This window comes from Gambusia affinis, linkage group LG08, assembly GCF_019740435.1.
Source record: "Gambusia affinis linkage group LG08, SWU_Gaff_1.0, whole genome shotgun sequence".
Lineage (NCBI taxonomy): Eukaryota > Metazoa > Chordata > Actinopteri > Cyprinodontiformes > Poeciliidae > Gambusia > Gambusia affinis.
This window is the reverse complement of record NC_057875.1, coordinates 18,719,686-18,741,240: the sequence shown is the minus strand read 5'-3', so window position 1 is coordinate 18,741,240 and position 21,555 is coordinate 18,719,686. Positions and strand designations below refer to the sequence as shown.

Below are 21,555 nucleotides of genomic sequence, written 5' to 3'. Positions count from 1 at the left end.
TAAACCTACATGTGGATTATTAGATCCCTTCAAAAATAGGTGAAATGTTAACATTTTGCCAGCAAATCTTTGTCATATTTGTTGTTTTCTAAGGGACTGTTTAAAGATAACAAGATAAATTGTGCCTTTGTGTTGCCACAGCTTGCTACTCAAACGTTGCCATAATTGAACAAAAAACAAAACAAACCCAAAAAGATTTTTCCACAAAGCAATCATATTTACTCTGAGACAACATTTCTCCTTAACAGTACAAAAATTTTGCTGAATCAACACTCACCTTCGATATGTGTACAGGTATGGCTGGCGAACAGCCTGCAGGGGAGCCCAAATGATGAAGCCCAGCAGAGCAAAGGGCAGGGATGTGAGGAGGAGCAGCAGATAAAGAGGTGCAGCAATCAGGACACACAGGGTGAGGAAGGAGCAGGGGTCTTGGGACCGCTGGCGCTTCTCCAGGGACGTGGCCACGCAGGAGGCCAGGAGCCGGTCCAGCAGCCAGTAGCAGGGGAACACCAGGCTCCACGACAGCCCATCCAGGAAGTGCAAACAGGCACTGGAGTAAGGGGTGGTGTGGAGGACCATCTCTTCCCTTCTTTCTCCGTTTGTTTGCTCTTTTTTCCCTCTCTTTCACTTTCTCCTCACTTCACGCTCTCTGCCCACACCCACAGACACTCAGCAACCGAGCAACAAGTCTGTCCCAGGGATTACATGAACAGAAACGAGTAAAAAAAAAAAAAACAATCACAATCCAGTTTACACCCTCCCCCCTCTTTGGAGAAAGCAACACTACATGGTTTGAATGATTTTCATCTGCAGGTGGAGGATTTTCTCACACTCACTACCCCTCCCTCAGTTATTACACCCTCCACAGGTGGGCTCAAGAAGGACAGGCTGAAGGAAGCTTGTTGCCATGATGAAAACTGTTCGCTTGATGTCAGGTCTATGATTGCGAGGACTCCAACAGCCTCTGAAGGGGGCATCCATTAAACATCACGATTTCCTGTGGCCCTGGAGAAAGTGAGGAAATCAATAAGGAGGGGAGGGAGAAGGGATGAGAAACAAGGAGGATGTCAGTAATTGACTTGCTCTCATCCTAGGAGGAGTACACATTCATTCAAGAATATCTGAACTCAATGCACAGCGTACAAATCCTTCTAAAGATCCTTGCATTGGTTGAAGCCATAGTGACAGATTTCACATTTCAGTCCCACCAGGATGAGGTGAACACAAACATACTGCACTCTACATCGGCAATTAAACAAAGCTCACCTGTTAACCGTTCAAAACAAAGTTGAAACTCAGATAATGTATTCTGATTTTGCCTATTTCTTCTAATGCAAATAAAAGGCTATTTTAGATTTGAAAGCAGACCTCTATTACGTTACATCTGCAAAAGAAAAAAAATGGGGTCTGGTGGGAGGGATGATTTCCTAATGTCAACACATAAAAGTTGCAGGCTAGTGAAATCATTTAAGATGATTCAAAAGCACGGAGAATAAAACAAAGTTCTTGCTAAGCAATTCTACCAACCACAAATAATTGATGTATTTATGTAGATGTCTTTACAACTTTCAATGTAACTATATTTTCAGGTTGAAGGCAATGTTAGCTTTTCTGCCTTTTCAACAAGGAAATCCACCACCAACAATTCCTGTAACGTGAGACAGAAATTTATTTGTCTTAGCCACTTTTCAAAATAAGAAAGAGCAGAGATCGTCCTAGACCAGATTGTCAAAGCTGCGCCACATCTCACATCCCAATCATCAGCGCATCGCCAATATGTGTATATGTTGCAAATTCAAAGGATTTTGGGAGGTTATTGAATTGCAAGTGCCACATGTTTCACTGTTTGGATGTAATATAATTTTTCGTCTAGATCCACACCTTATGAAACGTACAGTTACATAAGGTGTGGATGTAACGTTGGGCATACACAAACTCAATCTATGTGACTTGGAAAAATGTCTTCTTTGGAATACATTTTTAAAAATGAGCATTTTAGTCACATGAAGACGAACCTCAAATGCAGGTCACAGTTTCAATTTTGCATATCTGTGTTTGTGTAGGCAGGGCCTTAAAGCGCTAAAGTAAAGTTGCATTGCTCCAGTCCTGTGACGTCTTAGAAATATGCGTTCTGAATACAGCATATGTATTGGAAGCAAGGGTGTGGATTTTACATTAACTTACATTGTTAGTTCATGTGAGTAGCACATTTATTTCACCATCCCTCTTTTTCAAATGAAAGGATTGGCATTGTTACCTGAGTAGCTTAGAGAGTAGATGATGCTGTCATCTTCTCTTTTACTTTTTGGCTTTTATGTTGAGGTGATTAAGCAATTAATGTTGCCAGAGTATTTTCTGGTTGCAGCGTGCAAGGCAGTATTTTCCCACCATGTGCTGTCTTCCAGTGCCATTCCAGCAAAACCTGATATCAATAGTGTGATGAGGGTGTCGCCAAGTAAAGTGGCCACGTGTACCAAATAAAAAAAACCTGGTAATTCTTTGGTTTACAGTCATCTATTATTTATTATTGATTCTTCTGCTTTAAATACAAGAATGGGAACAAATCTCACTAATGTAAATCAGTCATAAGTACGTTAATTCTAGTAATTCTAGACAGCAGATGTTAGTTCATGAACAAAGACTGCACTGAATTTTGGCCAAGCTAAAATGGCCAAAATTTTAGCTTGGCCAAAAGATCAAAAGAGCATCTCCTCTGGAAACACCGTCTCATTTACAGCCAGACTATTTTAGTTTATTTAATCTATTAAAATAAATTTAGCGACTTATGTAACCTTTGCTGTTTCAAGGAAGCCGTCATGAGCTCACTAAGTGACTCAATTTTCCTCCAAACCGCACAAACCATCATTTGTGGTATGCATATTGTATATTAAATGTACATCACACATCAAAGCAAAAAGCTCAGAAGTAAATCTGGAAGGATATCAATAATTTAAAAATATATATATTTCTGTCCATACCTGTCTCCTTAGAAAAGCAACTATGCATTTTTCTATTAAAAAAAAGAGAAAGGAAAATAAAATCACAGAAAAGGCTTAGCTTTAGAAGAAAGTTACTCTGTGTGAGCCTTATGTCCTTGCAGACTGTTGTTTTCTTCGAAAATGAGGCTTGTTTGTTCAATAAAGGGATTTCCTATGAATAGCGCATCTCTCTCACATGAACAATGAGCACTGACTACTGCATCCCGGTAACCTTCTCCACAAACCAACCCTGTTGTACACCATAATGGTTCTTCCTTGGATGGGTGATCTGCCTGTAATGTTCCATGACTGACTTGCATCCTGCTACTTTTGGTTGAGCAGAAGACGCAGTAAGGTCTGCTGACTCATCACCACATCAGGCTGACATGTTGTGGTGTTTCTGTAGGTGGTTGTTTTTGCTTGTTTTGGTTGTCTGACTTGTCTGAAGATCATCTGGCTGCACTTGATTGTGCAGCCTGTGATGTTCTTTTGATTTTACTCCTTTTATATGCCAAATTTACAAATGTGGACCATCTGTTCTAAAATGATAGCTTTATGAAAATGTATTCAGCTACATAAAAATTAAACTGAAGAACAATTAAATTCACAGTCCCCATTGCATCTCCATATTATCCACATTATATAAAATAAATCTGAAAAGGATTACTGCTGTGTTTGAAGTTTTAGATTGAGTAATTTCATCTTTTTTATTTATTAATATTTAAAATTTTTGCTGTTAGTATGATTCAAGGTAAACTGTGATTTTACTTTCTGATCCAATTTTCACAACCGTTGTTTTTTCTCTGCACATATTTGAGAAGGCCTTCAGGAGACTTAATAGTATTTTCAGAGAATCATTTCTGTCCAATTATTTGCAGCCAGATTGCGTTTGATTCTATTCTTATGCATTAATTTATTAGTCAACATTTAATTTAACAAGGTGGAGTTTTGTTAGTTTATTCAGCACTGGAACATACCACCTACACAGGAACATTTTATATAAAAAAGAGTGGATTTGTGAAAGGAAGGCATTTAAAACTTGTAATTGTATCTTTATAAATTTAACTCTACGGTTATAAAGTGTACTTCCTAAACTAGACTCCTTTTACTTTAAGTTAAGAAGATTGTATGAATAAATGTTTAATCTAATTTCATCTAAAGAACAATTTCATCATGATGATACAGTTAAACATTTTACGATGCAGGTGTAGCATTTTCAGAGTATATGCAGTCATGTTCTTTGTTGCTAAACAAGTACAAATACATGCATTTAAAAAATTAGGAGAATTTCCAGAGTTGCGAGATTATAGTACAAGTTTCTAGAATAAGCTGAAATGGCTCCACAACAGGGTTCACTAGTATTGAGTTGCTGTATTACCAAAATCACTGGATGGCATTTCAGGGTATAAAACTCAAAGTGAGTTCAAGGTTAAAGCAGGTCAACTACTGGGAAAGATAACCGTCGCTGCACTGAGGGGTTTTGTTAGTTGCTTCATTCTGTACAGAATTAAACACTGTGACCCACAGCATTTAAAGACTTCCACTCTTCAACACGGCTGTCTTTTCTCTAATCATCTGACGGATTTTCTCTTTGGTAACAGCAGACAGCATCAACAACCAATCCCTGAAAAATACCCGTCAATCAGAACAGATATAAATCAGCAAGTGCAGTCTGTCAGTCTTGGCCTTATCAGGCTAAATGCAGCTGTGCATGTTTTATACTCAAAACTGAGCGCTACTATGAAGAAACAGAAAAAAAAAAAAAAAAATATATATATATATATATATATATATATATAAATAAATAATAGTGTTTCAGCAACTACTATTGCTGAAACACCTAAAATACATGTCATAAGCTTTTCTGTTAATGTACATGTAACCTTTCTATATTCGTATCACGTCTAGTAGGTTGACATCACAACAGACAAACTTAGGTTCACTGTATTTATTCTAACAAAAGAGGAAATCAAGTCAGTGGTTAACATCAGTCCAGCGGGTTCTGCCCCTATACATTAAATAAAGTACAATAAATAACCCTAAACAAACTACAGAGCAATAGTCCACAATGAGCAGTTAAGAATAGTTAGCAGCAGTTAACAATTTTGAAATTAAACCCAGTTAAACATCTAACAAAACATATAATTACTCATGAAACACTGTATATGATTACATTTGTCTACTATGATATATGTTAAAATATAATACTTGTAAAGAAAACGCAGAGATGATCCTAATACAAACCAGAGTTACAAACAGCAACAGAAAAAGGGGAAGAGGGGAAGGAGCTGTCAGTTACTGGTTGCTATAGTAACCACCAACTGTCAAGCGCAGCGTAACAGAACTTAACACACCAATAACTGCAGAAATAACTTCTTGACTAAACAATATGAATTCAAAGAATAAATAAACACATTCTGACAAAACTTCATGTTTTTAAGATTGTTTGTGTGTTACACACGTTTGGTTTTTATGATCATAAAAGGCCTTTAGATCAGACACTATTCAGTTCTATTAAGCAAAATCACTTAACTTCTATGAAGTGGCTTTTAAAAGTAGCTGATATTTTGTTTGATTATCTATGTATTTTTTGGCACTGTTAAAAAAAACTATTTGATTGATGTCCAAAGGGAATATGATAAGTGGTGCTTTAATCAGGACAGAGTAAGAGAGTTTTGCCTAATTTTTAAACAAAAGAAAGCACACACAAAAAAAATCACACTAAACAACTACATTTTTCTAATTTACATAAGCAAAAATCTGACAGATTTCTATGGTACGTTTTGGAAATCTGCCTTGTCATGAAATGATAAATTAAGGTCACATTTTCAAATCTAATATTTTATTCCATACCCCGACTTCTGAACTTCTATCAATTATTTTAAGTAAAGACAGCAGCAGGAAGCTCTTCAGATGGTGGGAATTGACAAATCTGATGTCAGTGATAAATGACAGTCTTGTGACCTCGAGAATTGTTGGGAAATTCATCTATACGTCTGCCTCAGACAATTTCCCTTTCAGCCAGAATCAATACTGTCTGCCTGGATAAACGACAGGAAAACTGCACGTGAACTCTGGTAGTCTGCTTTGTTTCCATGTTAGTCAATGTTACTGTAAGACTGTTTGCATTTGTTGGTGGTGTCAAGATAAAACATAAAATAATTTAAACAAAAATAAAAACTTATTTTAAAACATACAAAATGACTAGATGTGGATTAATAAAGAGTATTAAATATATATATGTGTGTGTGCATATATATATATATATATATATATATATATATATATATATATATATATATATATATATATATATATATATATATATATATATATATATATATATATATATATATATATATATATATATATATATATATATATATATATATATATATATATATATATATATATATATATATATATATATATATATATATATATATATATATATATATATATATATATATATCAAAATTCAATGGGGAGAAAATCTAAACTCATTTCTATTAGCCTCTCTTGGGATCCACACCATACATTATAATGAAAAATTCCTTACAAATATTACAAAAAATACAGTATGGATAAGAAACAAAATTAGCAAGATTTGAATTGTTGGAGAGATGTGTGCAGCGTAATTTCTTGCTCCAGTTATGTTTCTTCACTTTAGAATGTTAGTTTCTTTCATCAGATAAAGATAATGTGATTATATAAGGCTATGTAAGGCTTGTTACTGGAGTGTTGTGTGTCTCAAGACAACAGATCCGTTAGCTAATCATTGTTCATCCCTTGGATAATAGATTCCCTTGCAGTAAGAGACCTTTTCTATATCTCTGAAGCCAACTAGTTGTATTGACAGTGCTGTAGCAGCAAACCAACTTCCAACCAGACGACAAAAAAAAAAAAGAAAAAAAACTTTGGTTCAGCTGTTACAGCTTAAACCTGATGTTGTGAATTGAAATACAAAGCAATAGTGAAAATATTGAAGATTAACACCATCCATTTGTCAGTACAACAGCTGGTTACCATGGAGACTGGGCACAAGCCAGAGAAGACAGATTGCTAACCAAGGGGCCACACTGATTTTCTCGGCCTCTTCCAATGGATGTTGGGTGTCAGGAGAAGTTGCACATGCTGCAACCACCTTAAGTGGTAATTAAATGCTAGATCTTTAGGAAAATGTGATTTTATTGATATCATTAACATTTGTGAATTAGTAGAGACCTTTTTACAATACGAAATGACACAACAATATGTTAATTGCTAAAAATATCCCTTACTAATACTGAATATTGTTTTGTAGAAAGTGAAGAACTTGCACAACACAGAGTACTAAAAAAGTTGTGTAAAAGGCGATCAAAACAAAAAAAGCTCTGAGAAAATGTATCAACTAAACAACATCCGCGTTTATTTATGAAGCTCTTCAACAAGACAAGTGGGCTAGAATCAATTCTTCTACACTCAGAAGAATTAAATGATTTGTTTCACAATCATTTAACGACTGTTGAACAGCACAGTTATCAAATACCTTTCGGTTATTTCAAAGGAAAGAGCAACACTAATATAGCCCGCATGCACATCACACAAACAGCCCTAAAAGTGAAATGAGTGAGAAAATAAACCAATGTAGCGTAAACCAGAGTTTAATTTCTCTATCCATCTTCTTCCTCATTTGTCTACCTTTTTTCTATATTTCTTTAGTTTATTTTTCTTGCAGCGTACTCCAGCAGCTTCTGCAATGCCACCCAACATTAACACACGCACAAACCTGCAAACGCCAGTGACGTCACTCTGCTGACAGCATGCTCCAGGGACTGCTGTTGTCATGGTGACCTACTCACTTCTCTACTACTGTACAGAAAATACAGACACACACACCCAGACACACGCACACACACAGGAAGGGGCTCAGTCGGGCCAAAGCCTATCTGCAATAAACAGAGAGTGAAGTGTTTAACATCGGCATACTGTGGAAGATTTCAGGGCTTTGTAGAGGTCTGATTTTCCACGTCTAATCTTAGATCAACTTAGGGGGAATACAGCTCAGATTGTTTTAAATATTTTTCTTTGCTCATTGTGGAAAACCGGAAAAGAAATTCAAGTAATACCCAGAGACGTAATGCATTCAAATGGCAGTTTTATACAAACCAAAAGCGTTTTAGCATAAACATGCTTATTCTTATCAGTCATGTGAAAACAATGTGACGCCTCATTGTGTTCAGTGTGTTCCAAACTAATGCTTTTGTGCATGCAGAGCTTGCTTAATTCTTACAGATAATCTCACATTTTCTCTTTTCTCAGAGAGATCCTGCTGCAGTAAACAACCCCAAAGCATGACACTTCCACCTCCATGCTTCACAGCTCATTGAGGCTCTTTTCCGGGGATTTCGTATGACAAACATATCGTTTACTTTAATTTTTGACTCATTCGACCACAAAACAGCTTTTCAAAAGTTCTTCATCTACAGTCTCTCTGCCAAACGTCAGGTTGGACTTTGAGTTTTCCGTAGAGAGCAAAAATTCCTTATTTCCCATGAGAGATAAACTTTTCCTCTCTCTGTCTAAGGTAAGCGTGAAGTCTTACAACAACAATAGCAAAAACCTGCAGGAGGTCCCATGATGACATTTTTGAAAATTTCTTTTAATATATTGCATTGTAGAAACTTTTAGCTACAGTGGAACAGCTGATATTTTTAACCTGATTCGGCCCTTTTTTCTGTTTCTTAAAAGTGTGACTTTTAGACACTGTTTATTTGATGCAGATTATCATTGGGAATGAAACATTGCTTTTCATTTTCGTCTCTGATTTAACTCCACAATTACGGTAGTTGTTGTTGTGATGCTGAGCAGGGAACTGATGTAGATTAGTGATAGAGTAGCCAAAGTCGATAGAAAAAGACATTTTAAAAATCTGGAGACATTCTGATCAAGACAATAGATTGGGAAGAAAAACACAGAAAGTAATATAAGTAAATTAGAGGTGCAGATTATTTTATACACTGTAGGTTTTGGTTCTCTGGAGTCTGCGTGAGATTCATTACCTATGTCACATGCCTCCCAGATGGTTATTTTCGTTTCAATTAAAACATATGGCTTCATCTTTCCGTCCACAACAGCAACACAACTCTGAAATAAACATAAATTCACCATAGACTGTCATCAAAATTACCAGAAATCAAGGCTTGGAAATATCAAATTGCGCTATATTAATCGATACAATGTGTTTCACTTAGTGAATTGAGTGACTACAATTAAAGAATGTTTCAGTATTATTCTACTTTATTAATTGAGTGCATTTGAGTCTCAGTGTGTTATTTTGACCTTATTAGGAATAATGATCCACAATAAATTCAAACTCTTTTAACTTTTAGTGATCAGTGAATCAGTGAATGTGTTGTATAATCAACCAATCCTTAAGGATTTCCAATTCAAATTCATCCTTATATTCCATAACAACAATGGGAAATATTCCTCTTATAAGACTCCATAAACTTCTTACTAAAGCTTTGCACATTGCTTTAAAACTATGAAAGATGGCTTAGGGAGCTGTTTCAGTAATATTTCTCCACAAAAATAATGAAAATTTATTGAATTGAATAACTTTAAGCTCTACAAAAGAAAATTAATTGCATGATAATATTATCTAGGGTTTCTGAGTGGTTTTTCTTAAATTGTATCCAATAATTAACCCAAAATCTGCTGGGTTATCTATTGGATACAATAATCCAATAATTATTTCATTGGAAAGATTATCAAAAAATCCTTGGAAAATTGGAGATAACTCCAATTCAGTTTTTGCAAATGAACTGTTCTGATATTGAGGGAGCATCCCAGCACTTAAAGATTTGTGGTTATTAAATAAGGCTAAAGTATTTCCCCCCAATTTAAATGTCTGCAAGCATCTTGAACCATCAAGTAATAACACCCTCCTCCCCCTCTATGTTTCTCTGTGTCTGAATAATTGTGGTTATGTAACACGGTTAGGGAAGGCACATAATGCCATCACTATGAGGTGCGGTAATTCTATCAGGACCTGCTGCCACCTGCTCTGGAGCAACACTGCTGCATTTGTAACAACAAACAAACTAGACAAGGCTGAGTCACTGCAGGATGGAGAGCTGGACGTCTCTCTGAACACCTGCCAACAAAGATGATCTAAACGTATGCTGAGGAAGTTAGTTTTACAGATTCAAGCACAGATGCAAGGATGTCCTCTGGGCTTATAATATGGCAGGGTTTATTGTGGCGGATAATGGAGCTGCTCACATAAAAGAGGAGCTTGCGATCTGAAGGAAGAGGTTGAAATGCCCCTTTAACTGAATGACATTAAAGGTATTATTCCAACCGTGACCTTTTGTTTCATGTCTTCCTCTCCTTCATCTCTCAGTCCGGCTCCCTCCCACAGTCGCCGCCCCTCTTTCCCGTCGCTGATCTGATAAATTGCACTGCAAGGCAGCACAGCCTCACCTCTGTCCTTTTATGTAACGCAAAGGTTGCTATTAGAGCCATTAACCCGCTTTTGATTCAGGGCCCACATCAGCATGTCATCGGCCAGGTATGACAACCACAATGACTTGTTAGTACAGCAGAACCTTTGGCTTATGCAGGGATATTTTTAGGCAGGCCAGTAGCGTCGCCATATTCAGTGATTGCGATTCAGGAGGGCAAGATGTAGGTGTTGCGTCATATGAAATGGAGATAAATAGCAGGTAAGTCTGAAGTAAAATGTTTAGAGAGCAAACAGGTGGCCTATGCTACCTTCCTCTTATTAATGACTGTAAAGTGTCACAGTTGGGTAAAACCTAAATTATTCACTTTCAAAGTAAATTTTGATTAAAAACAATTTTCTGATGTTTCCTGTCCTTGTTCGTCTCTTTAATGCTTTGCTATTATCTACTTCTTGCAAGTCTTTTTAGAGCGTTATCCTGAAAACAGAACTAAGACAGACTTCCTACCTGCTAATATCCAACAGATTAAACTCTCGACCTTTTTGCAGCCATCCATATTGGCTGACATCAGCCAGCATTCAGACTCAGACAAACAATGTGTGTGTTTTGTCCATTTGCTGTGTTTACATTTGCATGACCGTGTGATTGTACTCAGAAAAGCTGCGGCTCTGTTGTTTGTTCAGCTTTATCCAGGTCGACTAGTTTGTTATTGATCAATACTGGAAACTGATTACTGTCTGTGTACCACAACTGAGAACCAGTTTTCATGACAGAATATATAATCACTTAACAAATGAATACCTAAAAGATATTTGGACTTAATAAAATTATCTAGTTTTTACAAGCTTTTAAAATTATTCCAAAAAGCATAAATCTGATGTCATACCTTTATGTACCAAGCAAAGATGAAGGCATAACCGTGAAGTTATCAATACTGCTCCAAAAGTCACAGAAAAATCCTCAAATGTTTTATTATTTCCTGTCTGCAAAAATAAAGGAAATGACTTTCTCTAACATTTGAAAAGTGAGAGACATTGATAAATTTGAATAGTCTCAATGTCTATTATTCTGATGAGAGAACTGGAGTTTGGTTTTTGAGTGTTTATGGATTTGAACTTTTACCTCATATTTATCTCTCTGCACACACTTTGGATGCAGGTGAAGTTTTGACCCAGAAACCTTTTGACCTCTGGACTGGATGCTATAAAATGTGTAGAAGTTGTGAAATAAATGCCTTTCTTGTGTCAGTTCATCATCACTTTCTGTGTTACAAGAAACGTTTGTTTCTGCATCTATCTCACTTTGTCCCGATTGTTCCCATAAACCTTTAGCTCTAAGCAAGAATTTGATTACAAAGAGGAAATTGTAAACAGAGTTGATGAAAATACCAGGTTTAAATGTTTTAGATCAGTGTTGAAAAGCTTTTGCTACAATCCTTCTTTTTGCTTTTCTGAATTTTGAGGTTGACAATGTCAACATTACCGCCACCTACTGGTGCTACGTACATAATACATTTAACATTGTTTCTAACAGAAATCCCAAAGCTGCGTGGGTATTTTTTTTTTAATAAACAAGAAAAAAAACCTGCTTTCCGTTTGTCCAAAATAACGTTGTAAAGGAGAAACAACAGCAAATCTTTAGCAAAAATCTATTGCATAAAAGAAAAAAGAGGCTCCTTTCATTTATCTGATCCTCTTTGACGTTAGATAGAAAAAAAAAAGAAGGGCAAAGCACCTTTGTGCTGTCAACAACTTGCTCTGTGACAGTTGTTGTTTTGCTTGGAGGGAGAAAACAACACATGGAACTCTGGAGAGTTTTATCCATTTCATTCACTCCCCAGCCTCGCCTGCTTTTCTGTGCTACTAAACCCTGACCTCTGCCCCCTACAAACATGCTAGCTCGTGCATGAAAAACCCAGAAAGGCAACACATGATGAGATTTCACTCTCAGTTCGCTAAATCATCAATACTTAGCCAGAGGCAGTGTGCAAGACTATATAAATAAATAAATTACTTTATGTCTGAGGGAATCTCTGTCTGCAGCACAAAATGATTATTTATTTAGATTTTAACAATTACTGCCAAGACAAAACAGAAAAAAACACTGAAGACAGAGATGTTGTATTCCTGTTGAAAAACCTGACTTTATTTTGACTCTAAAGACACATAATATCATCGGTGCCAGGTTTCTGCAAGTTTCCTCCTAAGCCAACATACAAATGTTCAGTACAGCACTACTGTGTTCATTCACTCATCCCTCATTTTCATCCCAGGAGACACCCTTTCAAGTAAGCTTCTAAAGGAGTCTCAAACATTTATAAAAAAAAAAAAAAAAGTTTTTCTAAGCAATGAGCAGTATAAGGAAATTTGCCTTTGATTGAAACTTCTGCACAGTCTTACAGTTCGGAAACCCAGTCTCGGCTGTTGAGTACCGCATCATTGCTTCCCTGCTTACAGTCTGAGCAGAACTCTCCCCTGGCAACCAAAACCTCACCCTGTCCTATCAATTATTTATCAAACCTGTGACAGCAGTCCCTTGCTTTGTGTAGAACACATCTCCTGCATCTCTGTCATTTCTTCCTCTGTTATGAGAGTCCTCAGAGTCTCTGGAAACTAAACTATAGCTATGAGCTCAGAATGGCTACTGTGATGGGGTTTTATGTTCATGAATCACAATATAGAGAAAGACAGCTGAAATTTGTTTTTTAGGAAGTCAAATTCTCAGATTAAGTGCTGCAGAACAAATTAAAAGAAGATGAGAAAGAGGTTGTGTCGTTTGTGAATGTTAAGAGAGAAAGCAGCCGCAACGGACAGCTTCCTGGCTGTCACTGTTGCTGAGTATGATTAATGCTGTCATGGAAACGGCCCGAAGTCCAGGCTATGGCAAGCACAGGTAAGCATTGGCTGGTAGAGATGAAGACGTTCTCAAAGTTTTACACATTAACCGGCATTTGGTTCATCATCAGTTTTTCATTTCATTATACTGTAAATTGTTCAAATTGAGAAAACATATATCATAATACAATGAATGTAAAAAAAAAAAAAAAAAAAAGAAAATAAATATATAACCTCTGTAGAAGGAGACATCTGTGCATGTTTCTCATTCAAAAACCAAGGCCTCAGACTTTCATCCTGAACGCTCTTGTGTTTATTATTACGACTGAAAGATGTCAATACAACCACATTATTGCACAACTGTGAGCTTGGGATGGATGGTGTTACACAACCACAGCAACCTGCAGTGTTCCCCTGGGTGATGCATAAAATGACTCGGCTCTGTGTTGCTATCCTCATGCAAGCTTTCTAAATCTAACTTTACTTGTAAATACAAGCACAGTTTTTTAATTATCCATAACATGCTATTATCTGCATCAGTCTACAGACCACAGACTCTTATTGCTTCTGCAACTGGCTTCATTTTGCATTGTATCGCTCTGTCACACTGATTCTATAAGATAACATACCTTTATGAGATAAGGTACTTTACCTTTTAAAGTACCTTATTTTATAAGATATTCAAAAGAATCTGGTTGATGAAGAACATTTTTCAGGTACAGCTGGGACATTAGGAATCCTAAATTTCACCAAAAACTCCAGTGATTTAAAGATGTTTTCACTGAATAAGGGCACAATCTGATTTAAAGTTTCTTAAACGTCAACACTAACTGTTTTCAAATGATTGTATTGTTGTGTAATCTGTCTATCTAAGCTACTTTATACCTCATCCTACATTATTTTGTGAAAAAAATTCTACTAAATTGCTGAAATGTAAAATGAAAATGTGTATTGAACTACATTGTTTTGTGCGGAGTTACACCAGTACGTATTGCCACTCACACGTCAGAGTGGTTACTGGTTTATGACTAGCTCGTAGCCACAAACCAAACCTCAGGAGGTAGATGTATCTCTTGAGGTTTGGTTTGTGAGGGCAATATTAATAAACCTAGAAGTATGACAGTTACATGTTTACTGAAACCTTTAAAAAGTCAATGTTTTCTACAAGAACGCATCTAGATCATGGAAAGTAGAATTGGAAGGGGATATCGTCTGTGGCAAATGAAAAAGATTTCTAAAATTGATGTTGGATAAGATCTTATCCATGAACACAAAGAGTAAAAGCGACAAGCGCGGTTTCTCTGGAAGTTTTCCTTTTTTATAGTTGCTACATGTCTCAGCTCTGAGCTGTGTTGCTTCCTCTCCAGCACAAAAGCTGTTTAAATTTTATGTGTTTGCTTTGTTTCCAGTTCGAATCACCATTTGGGATCCATAAAGTCATCATAAATTATGTATCTTGGAGTGCTTTGCAATCCTCACAGGAAATTAGCAGAAAGTGAGGGAAATCTATGGTTGTAAGAATCAACAAATTGATAGACTTGAGAAATCAGAACCTTTATTAATTTTTATCCTTTATTACATAATATTGCATGTTTTGAATAAGTAACGAATGTTGGTTGTGCATTGAGCTACAACACTGAAATGTCTGTGAACAACATTAAAATTATTTTAAGGTAAGGTTAAATATAATTTTAAAAATCAATGCATTACTTTTCTATAATAGAAGTGTTAAGTGAGCATATTTCTGTTTTTTATCCAAAACTCTCCACTCTGAACCTAATATCAAAACATTCAAATACTTAATTTTCCCGCTTTAGCGTGCCTGTTCATAATAATTATTAATTCTTACGACAGATTATCTTCTATCACAGAGGGATGATGACTTCAATTTCCATACTGTTTCCAATCTTCTTACACATTTTCAACTTTGTCCAAATGAGTTCATGATTGAATTATCATTTTAAAATAGTTTATTTAGTATTTTGTATTTTGCTTTAATTACAAACACACACCCCAAAATGACCAACAGTACGGGCATTTGGTCCGTACTGGACTGTGTCAAACGAAGTGAAAACAAAACCGTTTCCATCACTGGCCACTAACCACCATAACACTAACATGAATGCTACTCATGATGACTATAATTATGAATTAATGTGAGCAATTTAAGGTCCTGATTGTAGTTTGCCAGAATGAAAACAACAGAGTCATCAGCCAGGCTTTTCACAGACAAGTTTTCAAGGAAATGTTGGTTTATATTGGTGCCTTTACATGTACGCAGTGGGAATTGTGCATCATTGGTCGATTGATTCGTATCTTTTCAAAAACTGGAAACGCTGTAAATTTGTTAAACTATACAATAAGAGAATGATGACAATAACTGCATTAAGTCTGTCTGCATACTTAGAGTGGATATTTGTGAAACTATTTACAGCTATTAGTTTAGCTAAATATTAATCGGCATGTTTTATTATTCCTGCGGTTTCTGTCTTGACTTCCAATCAACTACTCATCCAATGTTGGACAAACCCACACTAAGAAAAGAAATTAAGATATGAGTTTGGAGATTTTGTGGAAGAGTCAGAGAACCAGCCCTCAATGCTTTGCAGCCGAAACATAATTCCTACATTAAAGCCGTGTCAGCTGAATGTAATTTATCTGACTGCTGACATCTTCATGTCTCTCATTGCATTCACACAATGACACAGTAGGATGTAGGATTTGTTCAAGATTTTCTAACAGAATATTCTGCCTGAACAGTAAGAATGTCTGACTTTCTACATTTTCACCTTCTGAAATATTCACAAACGTTTTTTGCCTCTGGCTCCATCTCCACATGTACAGTACATAAAAAAACAGATAGTTTTTTAAAAATAAATATAAAGACTACTTTCTCTCTGAATGGTCCTTGGCTCTTGCGCATATATTTTGATTATTCTTTTGCTTCTTCTTTCAGAAATCTTGAGGGGCAACTGATTGCAGGTTTTTTACAGTTCTGGTTTGTGAGTTCAATGTTTTTTGCTGGAACATGTAGAAGTTCAGAAAATCTGAACTTCCCTGTTCTAACCCCCTATGCAATATGTTGGTAATGAGAAACATTTTTCTAGGTCGCCGACAAATATTACACCAGCTTTGATGTGCATGTAGCAGCAAGAATGCTACTCCTTCTCATTTCCATCATTATCTTCACCTGCCCAATACTCTCCTATTCAATGCTCTTCAGTGATAATCTAAATATTGACACTACTACTACTACTACTACTACTACTAATAGAAATTATTATTATTATTATTATTATTATTATTATTATTATTATTATTATTATTATTATTATTATTATTATTATAAATAATAATTAGGAGTTGCTACAGGTTTCTACTGATTGCACTCTTTCTCTAAACCTCTGCTAAAATGAATCGCTCGTACTTCACTTTCACAAGTTCTTTATTTTGCATCTATGCAGTGGAGTATCAAAGATCATTGTGGTTGGTAGTAAGTTTATGCTAACCTCACTTTAATAGCTTAGGTAAGACTGAAATTGTCAGGGTTTATGTAATGTTTAATCCTGTTGGCAGTGTCTGCGATTGTGTCCTGCATTTATCCTGCTCTCATGAGATTGTTTTCATATGTGTGATATTAAGCGGTGAATGAGAGTGCAGGAGCTGGTGGAGCTCGCATTTATTAAAATAATTGTAGCATTAGATGGCCTTTTTAAGTTAAGTCTCCTTCTCTCTCTGCTTCTCTCTCTCACTATCAATTTCTCTACTTTTCCTGAAACATTTTCATTGTTCAGTCCCAGGGCCATCATCATTTCTGTGTCATTCTAGTGGAATAATGCCAAAGGTTCACTTGAAAAGTAAGCCACAAACAACACTGAAGGAGAACCTGAGGGCCCCTGCAAACTTTGCAGACTATTAAGATGCAACAGTGTCAAAGGCAGAGGGGAAATCTAATATCGATAGCTAAAGCGTGGATCAAAATGTCACTTTATTCATAGTAAGATGTGAAAATTCTGACTGAAAATGAAGGAAATATCTATTTTAAAATGATTTTTCCAGTCAGTTGAGACTCTGACTCTGTTTGACATCGATACGCAAGAGATGTGTGAAAATTTTAAAATAGGTTTTTAACATCACAGTGTATTTAAACATGATATTACATATTTACCACTGATACTGGTTCTGTAACAATGACCCCTCTCCAAGCTGACTCTTAGCCCTGATAAAGATGTGTGAAAATAATCATATTTTACTGCATTTGCATAATTGCACACGATTTGCTTGTACATTTGTGTAAGTTGAGTCAGTGGCAAAAGAATAAATAAAATACTGCATTGCTTACAAAATCCGAAAGAAAATGAACAAATTGCTGATGGCATACCTAACCTAGGACTGAGCAAATGAGGAATAAGTTCATGTTTTGCTTCCTTTTGTCTTTGGTTGTGCCTCTGTCCTAACAGCTGTGTCTGTAGCCTGAAATACTAACCTGGTGGTCGCCAAATAAAGCAGGTTTATTTCCAATCTGCCTCGATTTCTTCCAGCAAAAGCAACAATTGCTTTGTATCGTATTTACCGATGTTACCAGATGTACTTGTAGCATCTGTGTTGGATCTAATCAGCCAAGCAGCAGCTCTGAGTCTGCCATGTGGCTGGCTTAGAATAGAAAGAAAATGTGTAGGAAGTTGAAAATCAGGTTAACAGGCAGAGCAGACCCACAGCCCACCCGGCTCACATGTCATCTTTAACCTCATCACCTCACTAATTACCAAACAGGGGGTCGACCCCACCCTCTTCGTTCTCATTCAACCAGCACAGACTCCTTTTGTGAGGTCAGAACAAGGCCTGCAGCTCATGGAGGTAATAAGAGACCGTGAATCTTTCACATACGTACTTATTTTAGTTAGCCCCTGTAGTTTTCAGCATACATCTGCTTCTCCACATGAACAGTGTAGTCTCAACTCAACCACATCTTAAACAAACTGCTCCACCCAAAGCGTCTCGTTCCAACATCACGGTCAGAAGACGTTAGAGGAAAAACCTTTAACAAGAGGAAAGCACAGTGACTGAAACTGACTTGATTCATTTTACCAAAAAAGATTTTTGTCAACATTGCTAAAAATTAGTCAGCTCCTTTTTCAAATGACTGAAAACAACAACAGCAACAACAACAAACAAACAAAAAAACTGCAAAAGTAAAAGCAGAACCTACCCCTGGAATCTTTTCGCATTTTTGTTTTTACACAAACCATAAACTATAATGACATTAAATTTATTTTTTACAAGTAAATATTTTAAAGGGGAAGTATTATGTGTTTTCCAACCACATAATGCCATTTCTTAGCACAATAAAGTAATCATGCTACTTTCAGTTGTTATAAACATGATGTACAAGAAATTTGATTTTGCTATTTAATGCCTTGACATTGGGTGTCTGTCTCTTGAAGAAACCCTTTAACTTTCTGTCACTCTGCCATCAGCATGTCATCACATTGCTCTTCTATGAACCCTTTCACAATGTTTTAACCAGCGTTGTGCAGAGAAGATGCATCTGAGCATCTGAGCTGAGATGCATCTGAGCTCAGATGCTCATGTGCATCTGCTCAGCGCATGAGCAGATGCACATGAGCTGAGCAGATGTGCAGTTCCACCAGGTGTTCGCTAATTGTTGCTGGCTAGTCTGAAGGAGCTGAGTGGGTAAGTTGTGGGGAAACCTGCTCTGTCAGGTGAAAGTCCAGGTGGGAAAAGTTCAAGAGATATAAATACTTTTGTTAAGTCAGGATAAGCATTTAGACATTTGAGGATTTGAGAAAAATTCTTTAAAATAGGAATAATCAATCACAGTGATCATCTGATGAGACAATATTTCAAGAGATGAATAAAGATGCCAGCATCCATCTGCAAGTTAATTCCCAAAATTCACATTTTTTTTTTTATTTTGAAAGTTTGGGATTACAATGTTTCTTGGCATCACAGCAGCCATTATGTTCTTACCAGCCGTAAGGTTGAGATGGGTGTCCACTGCTGTCAGTGCTGTGTCTGGCCAGAGCACCTGGCATTCGATATGCCCTGAAAAATGGTTTTCAGACTCCGCCCACCTAAAGAGCGGCAGCATGCAGGAGGTGCGGACCCATTCTGCTCTAAATGAGAGTCTGTAATTTCATCAGTTAACAGCGCTGATGACTGACAGTACCCACACGCTCTCCCTGTTTCCAAATATAAACCCACCCCACCGCCTAAAAGATTAAACGGACCCAACCCAAATCCTGCTCTCTGCAACTTCTCAGCAGTGGAAACATAATCTGTCTTTATATTCACACACTGACCTGCCAACAGCAGCGGGCAGCCAACCAAACCTCCCAGTCACATCAAACATAAACTCACTATTGAACACACAGCTGTCTGCTCTAAATTCGCTTTAGTGCGATGAGCATATTTCAGCAAATAGGCCATTATCCAGAGTAAATATCATTCAGCCAATCTCATTGGGATGGATTTAAAAAAGGAAATGCTCCGTTCCCCAAATCCTTCTTTAAACGGCCCGGTCCAACATCCTGATCCAGCTGAGCCACTCACTTTGCAATACAGAATGAAGCAAGACTCACAGCTGCAGGTTTCTAAAGAACCAGCTTCTGATGTGCACAAACAATTATGCATCCATATTCTATAATTTGTTACCTTATTTTTTGTTCACACAAATGCAGTTACAGGAAAATTAAAGTGACTGGTTTAATTGTCAGAGGAAAAACTTCCTGCTTCCACACTATTTGAAAGACAAAGCAGAAGATATAGGTTCTCCTAGTCAAATGGATTTGATTATTTAATTACAGTCAGAGTGAGCACCTCTATAAAAAAGGCATGGGGGTGAGCAGGGCATGTGAGGGTGATTGACAGCGCTAAGGACCTCCTCCTGCATCTGATTGGTTGTCTCTAGTTCACACTGCGAGAAGATACAGGGGTTAGATTTTATCACAGATTATTTATCTCATACCATACTGTCATGAAATAGAGACAGTTTCAACAGATGTATCACTTTATATATATATATATATATATATATATATATATATATATATATATATATATATATATATATATATATATTTATAAAAGTTACATTCTGCCGCTTTAAAGACCAGAGGTCTGGGAGTCAAACCTCATGAACCTCAGCTCATATGATCAGGAATGTAAGCAACAAAATAAGTAAGCTGCAGATCATCTCTGCGACAGATATGCACACATTTCCCTCTGAAGAATTCAGCAGAAAGGTGGCTTAAGTGTTATTTGGATGCATAAAAACAATGTTTTGTCATTTGAAGTTGGCAGAAAAAATGCTGAGCAAAGGAAAATAAACTGATGACTGAAACAAAATGCTGGGAATGATCAGTCGGTGGGAATGTTTAGTACAGTTTCCCTACACAGCTCCCTCTTTGGTAAATGTTCTATCCAAGAAGCCCTTCCTCCCTGACAGGAACACGCTCATGGTGGATTCAGGTCTGGTTCCTGCAGCGGAAAGTTCCTGCAGACAAAAATCACCCCAGAAAACTGCCCTGGTCCCTGAAAATGTTCCTGGAAGGGAACGTTTTGTAATCTCTCAGAGGACTGCATGATCTCATCTTGGGCTGAATTTGCTAGAGTATAATGTCGCCTGCTCATTTGACAATGCATTGTCAAAATGGTTATGGTGGTCAGTGGATGATCACATGACCAATGGCAGCAATGGAAACAGAACAGATGTGATGAGTTTCACAACTTGTCCTGTTTGTCTTCTATAAGCTTAAATACTGATCTGCTTTGTGGGTTTCTGTGATTTACTTTTTAAATGATCAGGGTTTTTTTTATTGATACAATTTTGTTGATTTAGATATAAATGATCTCAAAGCTATCATGGCAAAGATGAGCTTATGATAGCTCATAAATGTTACAGTAAGAGATAAAGTTGAGAACTACTGCCCTACATAAAGATATAAATCAATGGTACTGGACAGAAGAATGATTTGGCCTAAATCTAGAAAAACCTACAAGACCATATACAATATTTTCCCCTATAACATGGCATCATGTGTAAACGGGTAATGAAAACAAAACCAAAAAGGAAAAGACTTCAAGTAGTAACTGTGCTCCACTTTGTTCAACAATTGGGTCTGATCAGATGACAGCAACCAAGAGATTTATAGCAGAATACTGAGAGTCCATACGTTTGTGTGCTGCTGTGTGTGTGACGCAGGAGTCCGTTTATATAATCTCTATGTGTCACAGAGCACAAGTGAGGTTAATGCGTATTTGTGATGTGTCTGT

The 21,555-nt window shown here is 36.7% G+C and overlaps 1 protein-coding gene across 2 annotated transcripts in view; it reads right to left on the bottom strand.

The window, feature by feature from the left end:
• smpd3 (sphingomyelin phosphodiesterase 3) overlaps positions 1 to 21,555 on the bottom strand; it is a 63,416-nt gene that overhangs the window by 31,213 nt on the left and 10,648 nt on the right. Inside the window, exon 2 of one of the 2 annotated variants that reach the window (XM_044124822.1) lies at positions 278 to 1,005. In XM_044124822.1, the coding sequence (XP_043980757.1) occupies positions 278 to 579 (302 nt within the window). In that variant the 5' untranslated portion in view covers positions 580 to 1,005. Of the gene's footprint in view, positions 1 to 277; positions 1,112 to 21,555 lie in introns of those variants that run through there. The other variant, XM_044124820.1, reaches the window with a different exon arrangement.